The sequence below is a fragment of the Microchirus variegatus genome (genome assembly GCF_963457635.1).
Source record: "Microchirus variegatus genome assembly, chromosome: 5".
NCBI lineage: Eukaryota > Metazoa > Chordata > Actinopteri > Pleuronectiformes > Soleidae > Microchirus > Microchirus variegatus.
In genome coordinates this window covers 18327256-18344199 of record NC_139806.1, presented here as the reverse complement: position 1 = coordinate 18344199, position 16944 = coordinate 18327256, and the positions used below count along the sequence as shown (strand labels likewise).

Genomic DNA, 16944 nt, shown 5'->3' with positions numbered 1-16944 from the left:
GTTTCCTGTTTGGTTTTAAACAGCTGAGCCATCATCTTTATGCTCGTATCCTCTTGTGTGTGTTTGACAGGTGGGCTGCATGCCCTGGTTGTGGGCAGGTAGTGCCAACACTAACAGCTCCATCGTCATCATTGATAACATCAGTGGCACCAACCGCACTATGGCGGAGCTGCCTTGTGATGGTGCCCGCTACGCCTTTCTCTCCTGTGTTGTAGGCACCCTCACGCTGGCACTTTTCCTGCGTGTCTCCTGGCTGCCAAAGATGGCGCTAATGCTCCTTCTGGGGGTGCTGTATGTTACTGTGTTGGAGCTCAGCGGCTTTCGCAGGACTGCCGGGTGAGGTTCACAGCACAACATGACCATGGGCACCACACACACACACACACACAATTATACAAAAACACTTCGGCTTTTTATGTACGGCATTTCCTGAAGTTATGTGAGAGTAACACACACATCCCGTCAGAGCCCAACGTGAGAGGCCTCAGATCCAATCATTAACAAACAGGAACAGACGACCAGAAGTACATTTATACACTACATGTGCTGAGACGTGTTTGTGTTTGTGTCTGTGTCTCTGTGGAGGTGTCTTTGCTTGTCTCCAGCCTACACGTTCATTTTCCACCCTTTGAAGCAGCACATGTGCTCATTAGTTCCAAATCAGAAACCTGAAAGGACAATGTGGGCTGGATGATGATGGAAGCATATAGGCTGCTTCAACCCATGAATGAGGTTACTGGTTATTAAGTTATTAAGATTTAAGATGACAAACTCATTGCTTAGGTGCAAGTATGTAAATTATATTATTTTCATTTTTAATTCATACGTTTAATTTCATTAAATGTTCATTTTCATGAGTAAAATCTTTCTCTTGACACATTGGGGGGTCCATTTAACCTGCCCCTGTTTGTAGTCCTCTGTGTGGTCCAGTCTGGTGCTGACTTGTGCGTTGGTTTCTTCCACAGTGGGGGGTCCTTCCACATCCGGGGCTATGAGCCCATCCTGTCTCTGTTGCTCTTTGTCGGTGCCCTGGCCCTCCACTCCAGGCAACTTGACCTCAAACTACGCCTGGACTTCCTATGGGCTGTGCAGGTCAGGAAGTGTGTGTCTGTATGTGTGCATGAATTTAAGAGAAGCTTCCGTTTCAATATTATGATTATGCACATTTTAATGGAAGCGTTCTGTAGGAATGCTTGCCATTACGGCTTTTATATATGTAAACTACTGGTTTATGTAGGACGGATTTGTATTTATAGGCTGCCAGCTGCCTGTTCTTTGGCAAAAACAAGGCTAAGAACCTTGCTTTTGCTTGGTTTCATTTGGCATCTGAGGTGTAAAAAAATGACTATTTTGCATAGTGGGAGTGAAGTGTTGAGGCAAAACCTGGATTTTAAGATATTTACCCATTTGACTAAGCAGAATTATTTGTGTAAAAAAAAAAAAGCTATGGTTGTCCATGAGGATCATAAGGTATTTTACTGACCCCGTGTGGTGAAAATGAGGAAGCTGTCAAGCAGTTCTCAGGCCTGTCTGAGTGCAGTGTGTGTGTGTATGTTTTCAGGCGGAGGAAGAAAGAGATGGCATGGAGAAAGTGAAGTTGGACAATAGGCGGATTCTCTTCAACCTTCTGCCAGCACACGTGGCGCAGCACTTCCTGCTGTCAAACCCCAGGAACATGGTGAGCCCCGCTAATACACAGGCAGGCAGACAGACAGAGAAACAGGTATAAAAAGGCAGAAAATAAAAGCATGGAGAACACCAACAAACATGTTCTATACTGCTATTCTGGGTTCTTTCTTTTTGCTGTTAGGACCTATACTATCAGTCCTATGCACAAGTAGGTGTCCTGTTCGCTTCCATTCCAAACTTCAATGACTTCTACATTGAGCTGGACGGAAACAACATGGGTGTGGAATGCCTCCGACTCCTAAATGAGATCATTGCCGACTTTGACGAGGTAAAATGCTGTTGTTGTGTTTTTTTTCTTCTCGTCTCTGGCTTGTTGGTTGCATTTTGTCTTTTTTATTTGAATGTGTGTTTTGCAGCTCATGGATAAGGAATGCTACAAAGACATAGAGAAAATCAAAACCATTGGCAGTACATACATGGCAGCTGTGGGCCTCGTCCCCACCATTGGTACAAAGGTGGCATATCATTTTGTGTGTTTTAGTGTATGCATGTGAAAATGGACACTGACAAAAAAAAAAAAAAAAAAAAAAAATAGACACTGTGGAATCGTACGCTGTTTTATGTCCAACTTTCATTTTTCAGGCCAAAAAATCTGTTTACGACCATCTGAGCACAATAGCAGACTATGCCATTGAGATGTTTGACGTTTTGGATGAAATCAACTATCAGTCATACAATGAGTTTGTCCTGCGAGTGGGTACGTCGCACCTAAGAATGACATATAAAATCCAAAGTGTAACTATGAGGAAAAACACATTTTATATTGTTTATGTTTCTCTAACATGTATTTGCACAGGTATCAATGTCGGTCCAGTGGTTGCAGGCGTGATTGGGGCACGACGACCACAGTATGACATCTGGGGCAACACGGTGAATGTGGCCAGTCGTATGGACAGCACTGGAGTACCTGGAAAGATACAGGTACGTGGGAGTAATACACAACTCCTTATATGGACATCCTGGGGGAGTGTGTTTATAGGTCATATATTCAGGCTTTAAAAAATGTGGTGTTTCTTTTGTCTTCTTATGTGTTGTTGAGTCAAAGTTATGATTCATTTTATATGACATTTTTAGGAGTGACATAAAGTAACAAGAAAATCACAAAATGACACAGTTTTTCTTTTGTTTTTGTTCATAAAAACGAGCCAAGTGAACTTTGAACTGTGACGCATTTCCAAATTTCACAAGTTCAATCCGATTTTAATCATTTTAAGTACTTTTTGCACAGGGGTGTTTATATAGTATACATATTCATCAGATAGTCTCGGTTGTGCTGAGAAAAAAAAGGATATACAACACTCTATATTGCACATTCTTATACCCTCTGTATATACTGTACGTTTAAATGTCCATAGTTATGCGGAAAAAGCAGCTAAATGCTCTGTATTCGAATGGTTAATTATATAGTTTAACACAAAGGCAACAACAAACTAATAAGACTTGAATTTGAAAACTCCTAAAGCTCTTCCTAGTCTACTGCTCCTCTAGTGGCTCAGATTGCCATTACATTCGAATAAATCATCCCATCATCCCTCCACTGTCTACCACTTTAGCCTCTCACATGAGGGGCGCAGGTCACTGGAGCCAAGCTGACGTGGGGTCCATCACAGGGCCAACACACAGAGACAAACAACCATTCACTCTCACATTCACACCTATGGGTGATTTAGAGTGTTCACTTGTGATTTTTGTTTTGTGCATACAGAAACATGGAATGCTTGACCTTTTTGAGTGAAAGCCTCTTAGTTTTAGATTCAGTCAGCATTACAGTAAGTGGCTTTGATTGATACGATGCCCTTTAACAAGCTCCTCTTTGCCTTTTTAACCAGTAACAACTGCTGCATTTACAGAGATGAATGTTCTGAAATTGGAAATTGAAATTATATGTTAAAAAAGATCTTGTATCCAGGACCCCTTTAATGAGCCAAATTGAAGGAGCTATTTCATTGTTCATGTCCTGAGTAATCCTGCTGTCAGGTAAAGAGTAGACTTTCAATGCATCGGTTGAGGGTTTGATTCCCAGCTTCGCTAGTCCACATGCCAATGTAACCCCAAGTTGCTCCAGGCAGTGTGTGAATGGCGACAAAAGACGTGTGATACATTGCTGCAAATACATGTGCTGTATCAGTGTGTGAGTGAATGGGTTAATGGTAAAACTGCAGTGTAAAAGAAGCTATACAAATATAAATCATTTACAAGCAGACATAAAGCATAGTCCTTCGTAAAGGGATTATATTAATATTTCAAAATTTGATCTTGAAACTTTGTAAACCTGTGAAAGACGAGGAAGAAAAATAAAACAAATATTTCATGTATGTGTGGTATGTACAGTAAATACCTGTATTTGCCTTGTCTCTGTTACTCAGGTGACAGAAGAGGTCTATCGCCTACTGAACACCAACTATGACCTGGTGTGTCGTGGCAAAGTCAGCGTTAAGGGGAAAGGTGAGATGCTGACCTACTTCTTGGAAGGGAAAGTTCAGGGTGTGGGCACAGCAACCACCTCTTCAGTGGTGCGTTCCGCCAGCTTGGCACGTCGCATCCACTCCTGTGGGAAGACGAGCGTCCCGACCAATCTGGGCAGCGTCTCCTCTGCCGCCAGCCTGACCGTGCACGCCAGCATGGGCAGCAACGTTCTGTTGAACGCTGCCAACAGCAGCAACAGCCAAGTAACATGCCTGCCTTCTTCCTGCGTGCCCGCAGTGGGTGAGGAGGACGAGGAGGAGGAGGAGGACATAGAGGTGACGGAGATTGAGATTAAGGCTGTGGCAGCTGTTGCCGATGCAGCAGTGTAGGAGGAAAGATGGGACGATAAAAACCTAGAGCTAAAAGAAAAAGGAAAGGAAACCCTGGCTGGAAGCCTATAAAAGACAGGGCTGTCCAGGCGTTTACTTTAAAACCAGAGCTGCTGGCAAAACCCAAAATAAGCTCATTCAGGACATGAACCTTTGGAGAAATGATCTGGTGATACAGACAATCATTCTCACTTTTAGGGATTTTTGAAATGCTTTCCACGCTGTGCAAAAGTGCAGTGAAGAGAGAGAGAGATCTGCAAACTTACTTGCTCTTTTAAGAACATCTCTTTACCAGATAATTAGCTGTGTGGTGATCATGGGTTTCCCATCAGAGCCAGGTATTATGTGCATCTTCATTTAATATGTACAGTACATTATATTCCGTGTGCAAGGGATATATGTGCACTGATATTCTTACGAAGCGACTGAAAACACCATGCTATTGCTTTTGTATACTGTCTTTCTGATTATGGCAAGGATTCATTGCATTATAAATTACAGGATACAATGGTGTTGTTTCTTTTTGGTGTGTGTAAGCATGCGCGTGGGTGTGTGTGTACCTGTGAGTGTGTGTGCATGCATGATTAATTCTGAATTGTAATGAAACAGCACAAAATCTTTTTTTATACTCAGAGCTCACTGGACAAAATAGGCTTCTTATCCCCCCCCCCCCTGAGATTTACTCACAGCTAGTGCATGACTGTAATAAAAGTTGACAGCCATTGAGGACTTCCCATTGACAGAAAACCAAAGTATTGAGCTTTTCCATATTTTTTGTTTGTTTAAATTTCACCCCATGTGTTGCCCATGTAGGTTGAGATGTGGCAGCGGGTTGGACATATTTGGCTTGTCAATCAGATTTCATCAGTAAAATTAAAGCGTCTTTTACGGTTTGATAAGTATCCAATACTCTTACCAGATTGCACACAGATACTGAAGAGGCCGTACAGGACATTAAAAGGGTACAAACCTAAAAAACAAAAAAAAAAGCTATTTTTTAACTGCTTGAATGTGAGCTGCTCTGAACACAAACCTGCACTGGAAACACGGAAAATACATTACATAGAGGAGCAGCGCGCATCCATGCATGGACACAAAAAAATAGACACCTGAGCAAGTCACGAAAGGCACACAGAAGAGAGCACATCCATTACTTGAACACGCACAATAAGCACATCACCACGACAAATGCACAGTCCTTTCCTTTACTTGCGTTTCAATCATGTACATTCACATAAAGTACCTGGCTGCTGTCATCTTTCAGGCACACGCAGAACTGCAGAACCCCCGCAGATTTTTTTTTTTTTTTTTTTTGCTATATTCAAGCTGCGTCTTCAGTTCTCCACAGAAATTGTAAGCTTTAGCACGTTTCTCTCAGATAGTCTCGGAATTGCGAGGCGCTTTCAGATTATACTCAGATATCGTCTGTACCATGCGTTGTAATACTTTTGCTGGACCTGCAAAAGTGTAAATACATCATATTTGAAGTTTCTTGCCTTACTCAATAAGCTTACCGTGATTGCGACCTGCCTTTTTAGATATATTCACTTTGATATGCAGATCATACTTTTTGTAAATAGCCAAAAGCTGTAAACTATGTTGTATCTTGTACAGTGTAAAGTTGGGTTATTCAATATTTTGTAATAAAGACAATATTGGTGTATAAAATATCACATGAGTGTGGCGGTGATTTTCCAAGCTGAAACACAATATTTCTTCCATGTCCTCATGCATACAGCAAATGATCAGCAGGTAATAAATTGTACTTTTTATGGGTAGTTTCCCCTGTTAGTTTCACTCTATAAAATTTAATTTGGCACACTTAAGTTTATGGTTCTTAAAAAACGAAACAGCTCCTACTTGACAATAAAAATATGACCGACAATGACAGGTTTATTGTTCCAGTGGTTGTTTTTTTTCCACACACTATAAATGAATGAATATCAACATGTCACAAATAGTATAAATGTAGTGTTTTTTCAGGGGTTCGCCGTTTGTCATAGTGATTAAATGCTTGCCTCATTTATTTCCAATAAATTATTATTTATGACGAAATAAAACAAAATATGCTCCGTAAAAAGTGGCAGTGCCTTGTTGCATTCATGTGTTGTTTTTACAGAATACTTCAAAGAGAGAGTGCAGCTGTTGTTGTCACTGCCGTGGTCAAGTCTACATTAGGCAATGAAGGGGATTCTGAGGTAAATGATTGCTCACAAACAACAACTCGCCCCCCTGATGTCACCAGAGCAACAAGAAAAACAAAAAAAAACGTCATGGCGAGTTCACAAGGCCTTGGTACTTGTTAAATAAATACATATGAGTTTTAAAGAAGCAGAAACACATACTATAACAATGTAAAATAAACTTAAGGGCATGTTGTTCTTCATGCTCTGCTCCATTACCTTTAAAATAACCTACACAACAACAACAACAACAACACATCATCACCACCTGTCGTGTCTTTGGATTTAAGCTCCCACACCTGGTGATAATAACCAGCTAATGAAAAGCTGAAGCTGCAGGTCAAGAGTAGTCTGTCATCCAGCTGAATGAACAATCAGTCGCAACATGTAAGTTTCACTAAAATCCACTGTGTTTTTGTGATTAAAAAAAAAACGATTCTTGAAAAACAATGTGTCACGGAGCTAAGAGTTACCCTCTGTATTTACTAAATAACAGCGGCCATATCTGGAGCCCATCCAGGAGGAATCAGAGCAAGAGAATGGAAGCAGTGGAAGCTATTCAGGGGAAGGAGGAGAGGAGGATTTTCAAGTTCAAGAGAAAATGGAGACATACGATGATGATGATGATGATGATGATGATGCTGCTCCACTGAGGCTTCTAAGGTCAACGAGACCGTCTCCTTCCCTTGGCCAAGACGGCTTTCTTCAAGTGCAATCTACCAGAGAAATGGAGGATTCACGTATGTCAGATCTCGGCGCACGTTCAAGTGAAGAAGCTACGACGTCTGAGGAGACATTGGAAAACGAGCAGCAGCCTATTAGGAGAATAAAGGTCAGTGTTATTATTATTATTATCACATTGCACGCTCACGTTTCACATTTTGTCCACACACGACTCAAAATGTGCTAGTGATGTGTTGATTTTCAAGATCCCTAAGATCAGGATGCAGAAAAGTATATCACTTAAGAGGAAGAAGCCAAAGAGGAGAAACAGCAGGGGGTCATCTCTGGTTGTGAGTGTTAATTTTATTATAGGCAAAGACGACTCGACCTCTAAAGATATTAATGATAATTTATGTGGGTTTTTTTCTGCCCAGAAAAATATTTTCGCAGAGGAGATGTTTCCTCGGTGGCTGGTGGAACTGATGATCAACATCGAAGAGGCGACAACACACCAGCTGGTGATTGAGTAACAATCACGCGCTGATTGTGGGGATGTTCAGTGATGTCGGTCATGTCAGACATTGACCTTGTTAGTGAACACAGAGCAGGAACAAACCTCCCACACACAAAAACATGAAATGGGAAGAGTCGGCACTGCCAGAGAGTAAAGACCATGATCAATATGAGGGTCACAGTTGTTGTTTTTTCAAATCAATATTAGAGAATAAACGAAAAGAAACAAATTTATGTACCATAGGGCATATTATTTTTATTATTGCTCACCTTAAGTGATAGTAGTTTTATGTTGTGTAGAATACAGGTTGTTATCTATTACTTTGAATGGTACTCCTTTACAGAATAAATTTGGTAAACATTTGAAAAAAACAATGCAACTGTAATTATTTGTTCAAAAGTGCTGACATTGTGTTAACATGCCATATTGCATTAAAACTAGTTCCATAGCTGTAACTGTCCTGGCTTTATCTCATCTCATTTATCTTGTGTGTGTGTGTCAGACATTATGTTACAGTTGCTGCTGTAGCAGATTGCAGCACTGGTCATGTATGATAAAACTTATTTTGGGTTGAAGTGAATGTTCGGGATTTGAGGAAATGGGGTTGTATGAGGGACGACACACCAGGGTTTATGGTAGCCAGTACAAGACAGATTTTGGCCATTGCCATGTGAATTTGGCCGGTAAAAAATTGTGAAAGCCCAAAATGTCGGCCGGAAAATACACAACAATTAAATCAATGATTCAGGGGCCGTTCACATGGAAATTGACTTTTTGGTGTGGGTTACTATACAATAAAGTTTTTGACAATTTTTGGACAACATACTATACTATGACTTTTTTGACATATTTTGGACGACATACTATACAATTACTTTTTTGACTATCTTGGTCTCCCCCAGTCCCAACTCTCCCGTCTGCAATTGGTACAAAATGCAGCTGCTAGGCTGCTTACTGGTACCAAAAAATACAATCATATCACCCCTGTTCTGGCCTCCTTACACTGGCTCCCCATTAGCTTTAGGATACATTTCAAGTCCTTCTGACTGTTTATAAGGCACTGCATGGGTTGGCTCCCTCATATATTGCAGACCTCCTCCATCCCCTCTCAGCATCCAGGTCCCTTAGATCTGCCAACAAGGGTCTTCTCTCTGTGGCCCGCACCTGCCTCAAGCAAAAAGGCGATAGAGCTTTTGAGGTAGCAGCCCCACGTTTGTGGAATTGCCTGCCCACAGATGTTAGACTGTCTCCCACTATCACCATTTTTAAATCACGACTAAAGACCCACCTTTATTCCTTGGCCTTCCCTGCTTCCTAGCTGTCCATCGCTCTCCTCTTTTCATTTTCAAGTGTCTTCTATACTGCTGCTATTTTATTTTGTCTAGGGCTGTCTATTTGTCTATTTGTCTATTATATTTCTGTACTTGTCTTGCTTACTTTCTCTGTGCTTGACTTTTACATTTTGCTTGTTCTGATTTTCTTTTATTCTCTATTTTTAGCCATATTCTAAGAACAGCACTTTGGTCAGTGGAAACTGTTTAAAATGTGCTCTATAAATTAAATTTACTTACTTACTTACTATATTTTGGACGACATACTATACTATGACGTTTTTCACCAATTTTGACCATTTTTGAACGACATACTATCCTATGACGTTTTTGACCATTTTTGGACGACATACTATACTATGACGTTTTTGGATGACATACTATACTAAGATGCTTTTGACCATTTTTGGAGGACATACTATACTATGATGTTTTTGACCATTTTTGGAAATCATACTATACTATGATGTTTTTGACCACTTTTGGACGACATACTATACCATGACGTTTTTGACCATTTTTGGACGACATACTTTACTATGATGTTTTTGACCGTTTTTGGACGACAGTATACTATGAAGTTTTTGACCTATTTTGATGACATACTATACTATGGCGTTTTTGACCGTTTTTGGACGATATACTAAACTATGACGTTTTTGACCATTTTTGAACGACATACTATACTATGACGTTTTTGACCATTTTTGGACGACATACTATACTATGAGGTTTTTGACCAATTTTGACAATTTTTGGACGACATACAATGGTCAAAAATAGAGTAATATTTTTGTCAATATGACTTTTTTGACCATTCTTGGACGACATATTATACTATGACGTTTTTGACCATTTTTGGACGACATACTATAATATGACGTTTTTTGACAATTTTTTTTACCATTTTTGGACAACATACTATACAATACTATGATGTTTTTGACCATTTTTGGACGACATACTTTACTATGTTTTTTTCAAAAAATGGTCACATTTTGGACGACATAATGTAGTCTGACGTATTACATAGTATAGTATGACGTTTCTGTCAAGTTTTGGACCAAAAAAATGTTTTTCAATAAAATTGTCAGATTTTGAACGACATAGTATTGTATGTCGTTTTTGTCAGATATTCGACTCAATAAATCTTACTAAAAAACTGTTCTATTCGACTTTGTCTTTGGCTCAGATGCTAGAGCACCCGACCTGCCCCATGGGTTGAAGCTTTCGTCCCCTCTGCAGGTGGCCTTGGTTCGAATCCCGCATCGAGTGGTCGAGCCGGAATGTCTTTCTCCCCCTCTTTGCCTCCCATTAATGGAGTTGTAGAAATTAAGACATAGTATAGTATGACGTTTTGTCAAGTTTTGGACCAGAAAAATGTTTTTCAAAAAAATTGTCAGATATTGGACGACATAGTATAGTATGTCGTTTTTGTCAGATATTCGACTCAATAAATCATACTAAAAAACTGTTCTGTTTGACTTTGTCTTTGGCTCAGATGCTAGAGCACCCGCCCTGCCCCATGGGTTGAAGCTTTTGTCCCCTCTGCAGGTGGCCCTGGTTCGAATCCCGCGTCGAGTGGTCCATCCGGAATGTCATTCTCCCCCTCTTTGCCTCCCATTAATGGAGTTGTAGAAATTTAGACATAGTATAGTATTACGTTTTTGTCAAGTTTTGGACCAAAAAAATGTTTTTCAAATAATTTTTCAGATTTTGGACGACATAGTATAGTATGTCATTTTTGTCAAATTTTGGACCAAATTTTTTTTCCCAAAAATGGTCACATTTTGGACGACATAATGTAGTATGACGTACTACATAGTATAGTATGGCGTTTTTGTCAAGTTTTGGACCTAAAAAATGTTTTTCAAAAAAATTGTCAGATTTTGGACGACATGGTATTGTATGTCGTTTTTGTCAGATATTCGACTCAATAAATCTTACTAAAAAACTTATTTTCTCAACTTTGTCTTTGGCTCAGATGCTAGAGCACCCGACCTGCCCCATGGGTTGAAGCTTTTGTCCCCTCTGCAGGTGGCCTTGGTTCGAATCCCACGTCGAGTGGCCGATCCGGGATGTCATTCTCCCCCTCTTTGCCTCCCATTAATGGATATGCAGAAATTTAGACATAGTATAGTATGATGTGTTTGTCTCATTTGGACCAAAAAAATTTTGTTCAAAAAATGGTCACATTTTGGACGACATAGTGTAGTATGACGTACTACATAGTATAGTATGATGTTCTTGTCAAGTTTTGGACCAGACAAATGTTTTTCAAAAAAATTGTCAGATTTTGGACGACATAGTATAGTATGTCTTTTTTGTCAAATTTTAGACCAAATTTTTTTTTCAAAAAATGGTCACATTGTGGACAACATCGTGAAGTATGACGTACTACATAGTATAGTATTACGTTTTTGTCAAATTTTGGACCTAAAAAATGTTTTTCAAAAAAATTGTCAGATTTTGGACGACATAGTATAGTATGTCTTTTTTGTCAAATTTTAGACCAAATTTTTTTTTCAAAAAATGGTCACATTGTGGACAACATCGTGAAGTATGACGTACTACATAGTATAGTATTACGTTTTTGTCAAATTTTGGACAAAAAAAATGTTTTTCAAAAAAATTGTCAGATTTTGGACGACATAGTATAGTATGACGATTTTGTCAAATTTTGAACATACTATAGTATGACATTTTTGTCACATTTGTGACGTACTATAGTATGTCGATTTTCAAATTTTGACCAAAAAAATATTTTTTCCAAACAATTGTCAAATTTTGGACGACATAGTATAGTATGAGGTTTTTGTCAAATTTTGGACGACATACTATAGTATGATGTTTTTGTTTAATTTTGGACGTCATAGTAAAGCATGATGTTTTTGTCAAATTTTGGAAGACATACCAAAATCATGTTTTTTCCAATTTTGCTATAAATTTTTTTTTTAATTTTGGACCCCAAAAATGTTACTCTTTTTTTCGAATTTTGGAAGACCACATTTTTTTCAAAAAATTGTCAAATTTTGGACGACATAGTTTAGTATAAGATTTTTGTCAAATTTTGGAGCAAAATATAGTTTTACATTTTTTTTCAAATTTTAGATGACATAGTAAAGTATGTATGTAAGTATGTTCTCCCTGTGTGTATGGATTTTCTCCGGGTTCTCCAGCTTCCTCCCACAGTCAAAACATGCAATATGTGATTAGGCAAATTGGTCACTCTAAATTGACCGTAAATTGTCCAGGGTGTACCCTGCCTATCGCCCTATGTCAGCTGAGATAGGCAGAGTACTCCCGCGACCCTCCTGGAGGATAAAGCGGTAGATAATGGATGGATGGATGGACTTACTTTTTGACATGTGATCACAGGTTAGTATGTCGTCTAAAATTTGACAAAAAAAGTCATACTTTAGTATGTCGTTCAAAATTTGACAAAAAAGTTATAGGTTAGCAAGTCGTCCAAAATTTGACAAAAAAGTCATACTTTAGTATGTCGTTCAAAATTGGACAAAAAAGTCATACTTTAGTATGTCATCCAAAATTTGACAGTGAAGTCATACTTTAGTATGTCATTCAAAATTTGACAAAAAAGTCATAGGTTAGTAAGTCGTCCAAAATTTGACAATAAGTAATACTTTAGTATAGGCTACACAGTTGTTAATTTTGTTTTCTATTACATTATAGTTCTAAATAACACAAAATTATAATATAATGTATGATGTATTACTGACTTACTCTTTGACATTTCAATTTGATGTGTTTTTTTCTTTTTTGACGGCTCATTATTGAGCTTTTGTGTTTTAAACATCACCTTTTATACAGGCCCCAATTTCCTATATATAGATGACATATATATACTTTGGCACAAAACAAAATAGACATAACAATACATTGCAAAAATTATAGAATAAAAGACATCAACCCAAAATAACATTTAAAGCATCAGCAGTGATTCTGGATTGGCTCATGACAATAAGAAGAATAAGATGCATTATTTCTTTGATATTAGTCAAATTTTATTCTGTTATTAAGTTATTAAGAACAAATCACTTACAAGGGGAAAGTCTGGGGTCAAACAGAGTTCCTAACATGACGTTAGCCTTATACTCTTACTGTAACGTTGTAGTTGGCATTTGCCATAGATAGTTATGACCAATACTACACCAAGGAAACAGCCATGCAGTTACTACTGTCTTTCTTCAGATAAACATGTTGTGATTCTCGCAGGGCAATCCATAATGTTAGGCTTATGCAACGTTGACAGCAAATGACCTTGTTTATCTGTCTCGCTGATAAGAGGAACCTCCACCAAAGAGACTACGTGGACAAACAAGGTTTTTGTGTCAAAACAGTGTCAAAGCATGACTTTGGTCACCGTCACTTAACAAAATAAGCGATTGGCAACACAGTCGCACTTTTTTTCCATTCATCCAGCATCACCTGATCAGCCTAGAGGCTGTAGGACGCTCCCTATTATCACCTCCTATGTTGACACACGTCTCGAAAAACCAGTGCCAGTAGTATGTGGTGGCTTTCATAACCTGAAGTACAGACAAAGATCAGTAATTTGCTCATACGGAGACAAACAGGGTTGTTTTGATGTATAATCGCTTTGTCAATATTGACGACCAACCTCGTGAACCTGGATCCACGCACATCCAACAGGGTCATCCATGCTTTACAGCAGCTTTGTAAAGTAAGTATCTTACGCTGTCAATCATTTACCTCTCTGGAGGACAGATCTTTACATAAATACTGCTGGTTCGGGGATATCACGTTAGAAGGAAAACTAGAGTCATAGAGAGCAAGTCTCAGAAGCAAATCCAAAAGTCAAAACCTCAGAAGGATTAAGGAGATGCCTGGATTATTTGAGAAGATGACATTTGTGGCAGGAGTGGCCCTGGCTGTCGTCGCTGTAGTGAGGTCTTCCCCTTTGGTGGGACCGGAGCCAATTCGCTGTGCTCCTTGCACGCAAGAGAAACTAAACCAGTGTCCCGCCATCCCAGCAGACTGTAAGCAGATGCTGAAGGAGCCCGGCTGTGGCTGCTGCATGGCCTGTGCCCTGGACAAAGGGGCATCCTGTGGAGTTCACACTGCACACTGTGCTGTGGGTCTGCGCTGCACTCCCAGGCCTGGTGAGGCCAGACCTCTCCATGCTCTGACCAGAGGACAGGGGGTCTGCACCGAAGATGTAGACCAAGGTAATGTAAGATTTGTTAATATCGTGTGCTACATTTTGATCAAAAAGCAAACCTTTGAAATTAAGCTCAAGCTCAAACACCTTGGTAAAAAAATAAAGTTTCTTTAAAATTTGTTTTACACAGAGGAAGCTGAGGTGCTCCCTGACCACAGTTCCATGCACCACTTTGTGGGTCTCAACCTTCCTGTTGACCACCAAGACAACACTGAGGGCCAAGAGAGCATCAAGTCTAAGGTCAACGCCATCCGCAACAAACTGATACAACAGGTGAGAGGGGAAAAATATGCCTCTATCAAGAGGGAGCAACTGATATTGCGGGAGTGTGGTTTCACAGAAATGATTTCCTTCTAACTTATTTCGATGCTGTTTTTCATAGGGACCCTGCCACTTTGAACTCCAAACAGCTCTGGATGTGATCACCGGCGCTCAACAGAAACTTGGAGAGAAGTTCACCACTTTCTACCTCCCAAACTGTGACAAACACGGCTTCTACAAGGCCAAGCAGGTGGGCAAACGTTAAGCATTTCACAAAATCGGACTTCTTCCACTTGTTGGAAAAGATAGTTCTGAAGCCACCAAGTGATTTATTCATGTGGTTTTCCCGACTCTTATTTCTCGTACAGTGTGAGTCATCTCTGGTTGGACCGCCTGCCCGCTGCTGGTGTGTCTCCTCCTGGAACGGGAAGAGGATCCCAGGATCGAGTGACCTGCTCGGTGACTCAGAGTGTCATCAAGAAGTCACACTCTGAGGGACTGACACACATACACACACTTACCCAACTGCATGTGCAGGCACATAACATGCTTCTTAAGTTAATATCCACCTGGTGAAGTGATTTCCTGTAACAATTTATTAATTTTATTTACATGATGTATGCATCGAGACTTATTTATTCACTACTTGTATATTCTTCCAAATGTTAACCATTTGTTGTTTTTAGATTTTTATTTATGTTTGCCTGTTTGTTTGTTTGTTTTTTCAATTGTAAATAGGGCAACAGCGTATACATTTATGTTTTCTGACTAAATAACTCCATTGCTAGAAACCACTGGTCCACAGTTATGCCAAGCACATTTCAGAGTCTTCAGGATTTTCTTCACTTTTTTTCACTCATTCAAAACTGGAGCCGTGCATGGTACGAAACCATACAGCTGCTCATTCATTCAACATGTTGACATTGTCTGAATGTATCTCCATTGGCGTTTCCTCAATGGGCATTGGGGGAAATACTTAAAGTGCCACAAGTATGTGCATAGTGGTCAAGCACAAACATATCAGGGTTCATCCAAGCCGCTCTGAGGTTTGGGACTCGTTCTTCTGCATTTGTCTACCTCGACTAGTCTCTGCAGGTCCACAGGTTTAGCAGAGGGCTGCTTTGGGTTCTTCTCAGTTACACATTTCTCTCAACAATGTCATTGCTTTCAGTTTTTTTTTTGGACATATTTTAATTTACTTATTTATTACGATTCAACATTTGTTTATGCTTTTGTTTATTGTTGTCACATGTGGTGGACACAGTTGTTTGTGAATGCTATTTGCCAGGAATGCTGCTATTCTACTGTTGGTTTATATTATTATTAAAAAAACAAAACAATGTAGAAAGTCCTCTTACTCTATGGATTTGGATTCAATTAAATATATTATTTAATCATTAAACTGGCTCATGTTTTAATATATATTTTTGTGTGTGTCTCAGTTCAATTTTATTTACCCCCAAAAAATGAAAAATGCAATAACCGGGTCATTTTATATTGCCTTTATTAAGGAAAATAGACCTTTTAGAGTTGCATTGAACATGCAAAAAACATATTATGCCTAAACCAAGGCAATTGAAATTATCAACAGCTATAAAGAGATCAAAGATGAAGGTTTGTCGCCTTTATATACATATATATATATAAAAAAAATCAGCTTATGCAAAGTGATAACAAAAACAACAATCACTTCCTTGAGATCCAGCTTAAAAAAAACTTGCACTGTAGTGTTTTAGCTGTAGTGCAGTCAAACCCCCCTTTGGAGTAAGAAGCCTCTGCAAAAAGTGGAATTCATAGACTTAGGAGTTCATAGTAAGGCACTGCATGCTTTCTCTGAGAGACTAGATTTTTTTATGGTTGCAATGGCCTCACACGATGGCTTTATAGCAAATAACAGGCATACGAATTATGATTACACATCACAAACATGTACATGTGCAGAGTCTTTGATTGTGCGTAAATAAATCATTGTCTGTGACGAGCACAAATGTCCCTGTGACTTATAATCCATAATAAAGCCCCCGGGACCGAACATCGTCCCCTCAGATGCCGTCCAGGTTGCGTTAGAGACAAACAGCTTATAAAGTGTCCATGTGTCACAGAAGCACAGACTGTGTCTGTAACACTTTTTTTTTCCTCCTCGTCCTCTTCCTCTGTTTCCCTTGCGCTGCCTCAGAAAAAAAGGTCCCACAGGCAACAGATAGAAATAGCAAACATCCACATATCGGTCGAGCCATCTCTTGACCTCTCTTCCAATATCCTCAGTGTTTCCGTTTGTTTACAATTCTTCTTGCTCTCACACCCA

General features: G+C 39.4%; 2 protein-coding genes across 3 annotated transcripts in view; both read left to right on the top strand.

The window, feature by feature from the left end:
- LOC310927917 (adenylate cyclase type 1-like) overlaps nucleotides 1-4484 on the top strand; it is a gene marked incomplete at both ends in the record, with an annotated part of 35106 nt that extends 30622 nt beyond the window's left edge. The window contains 8 exons of one of the 2 annotated variants that reach the window (XM_083890342.1): nucleotides 71-336; nucleotides 966-1092; nucleotides 1562-1678; nucleotides 1811-1957; nucleotides 2046-2144; nucleotides 2272-2386; nucleotides 2486-2610; nucleotides 4056-4484. In XM_083890342.1, coding sequence (XP_083746468.1) covers nucleotides 71-336; nucleotides 966-1092; nucleotides 1562-1678; nucleotides 1811-1957; nucleotides 2046-2144; nucleotides 2272-2386; nucleotides 2486-2610; nucleotides 4056-4484 — 1425 coding nt within the window. Of the gene's footprint in view, nucleotides 1-70; nucleotides 337-965; nucleotides 1093-1561; nucleotides 1724-1810; nucleotides 1958-2045; nucleotides 2145-2271; nucleotides 2387-2485; nucleotides 2611-4055 lie in introns of both variants that reach the window. The other variant, XM_083890341.1, reaches the window with a different exon arrangement.
- Nucleotides 4485-14039: 9555 nt separating this feature from the next.
- LOC310927895 (insulin-like growth factor-binding protein 1) lies at nucleotides 14040-15133 on the top strand (the record flags this gene model as incomplete). The annotated part of the gene is made up of 4 exons (XM_083890304.1): nucleotides 14040-14385; nucleotides 14509-14651; nucleotides 14761-14889; nucleotides 15008-15133. 4 exons carry the CDS (start codon nucleotides 14040-14042, stop codon nucleotides 15131-15133), a joined length of 744 nt encoding a protein of 247 aa, XP_083746430.1.
- Nucleotides 15134-16944: the final 1811 nt, after the last annotated feature.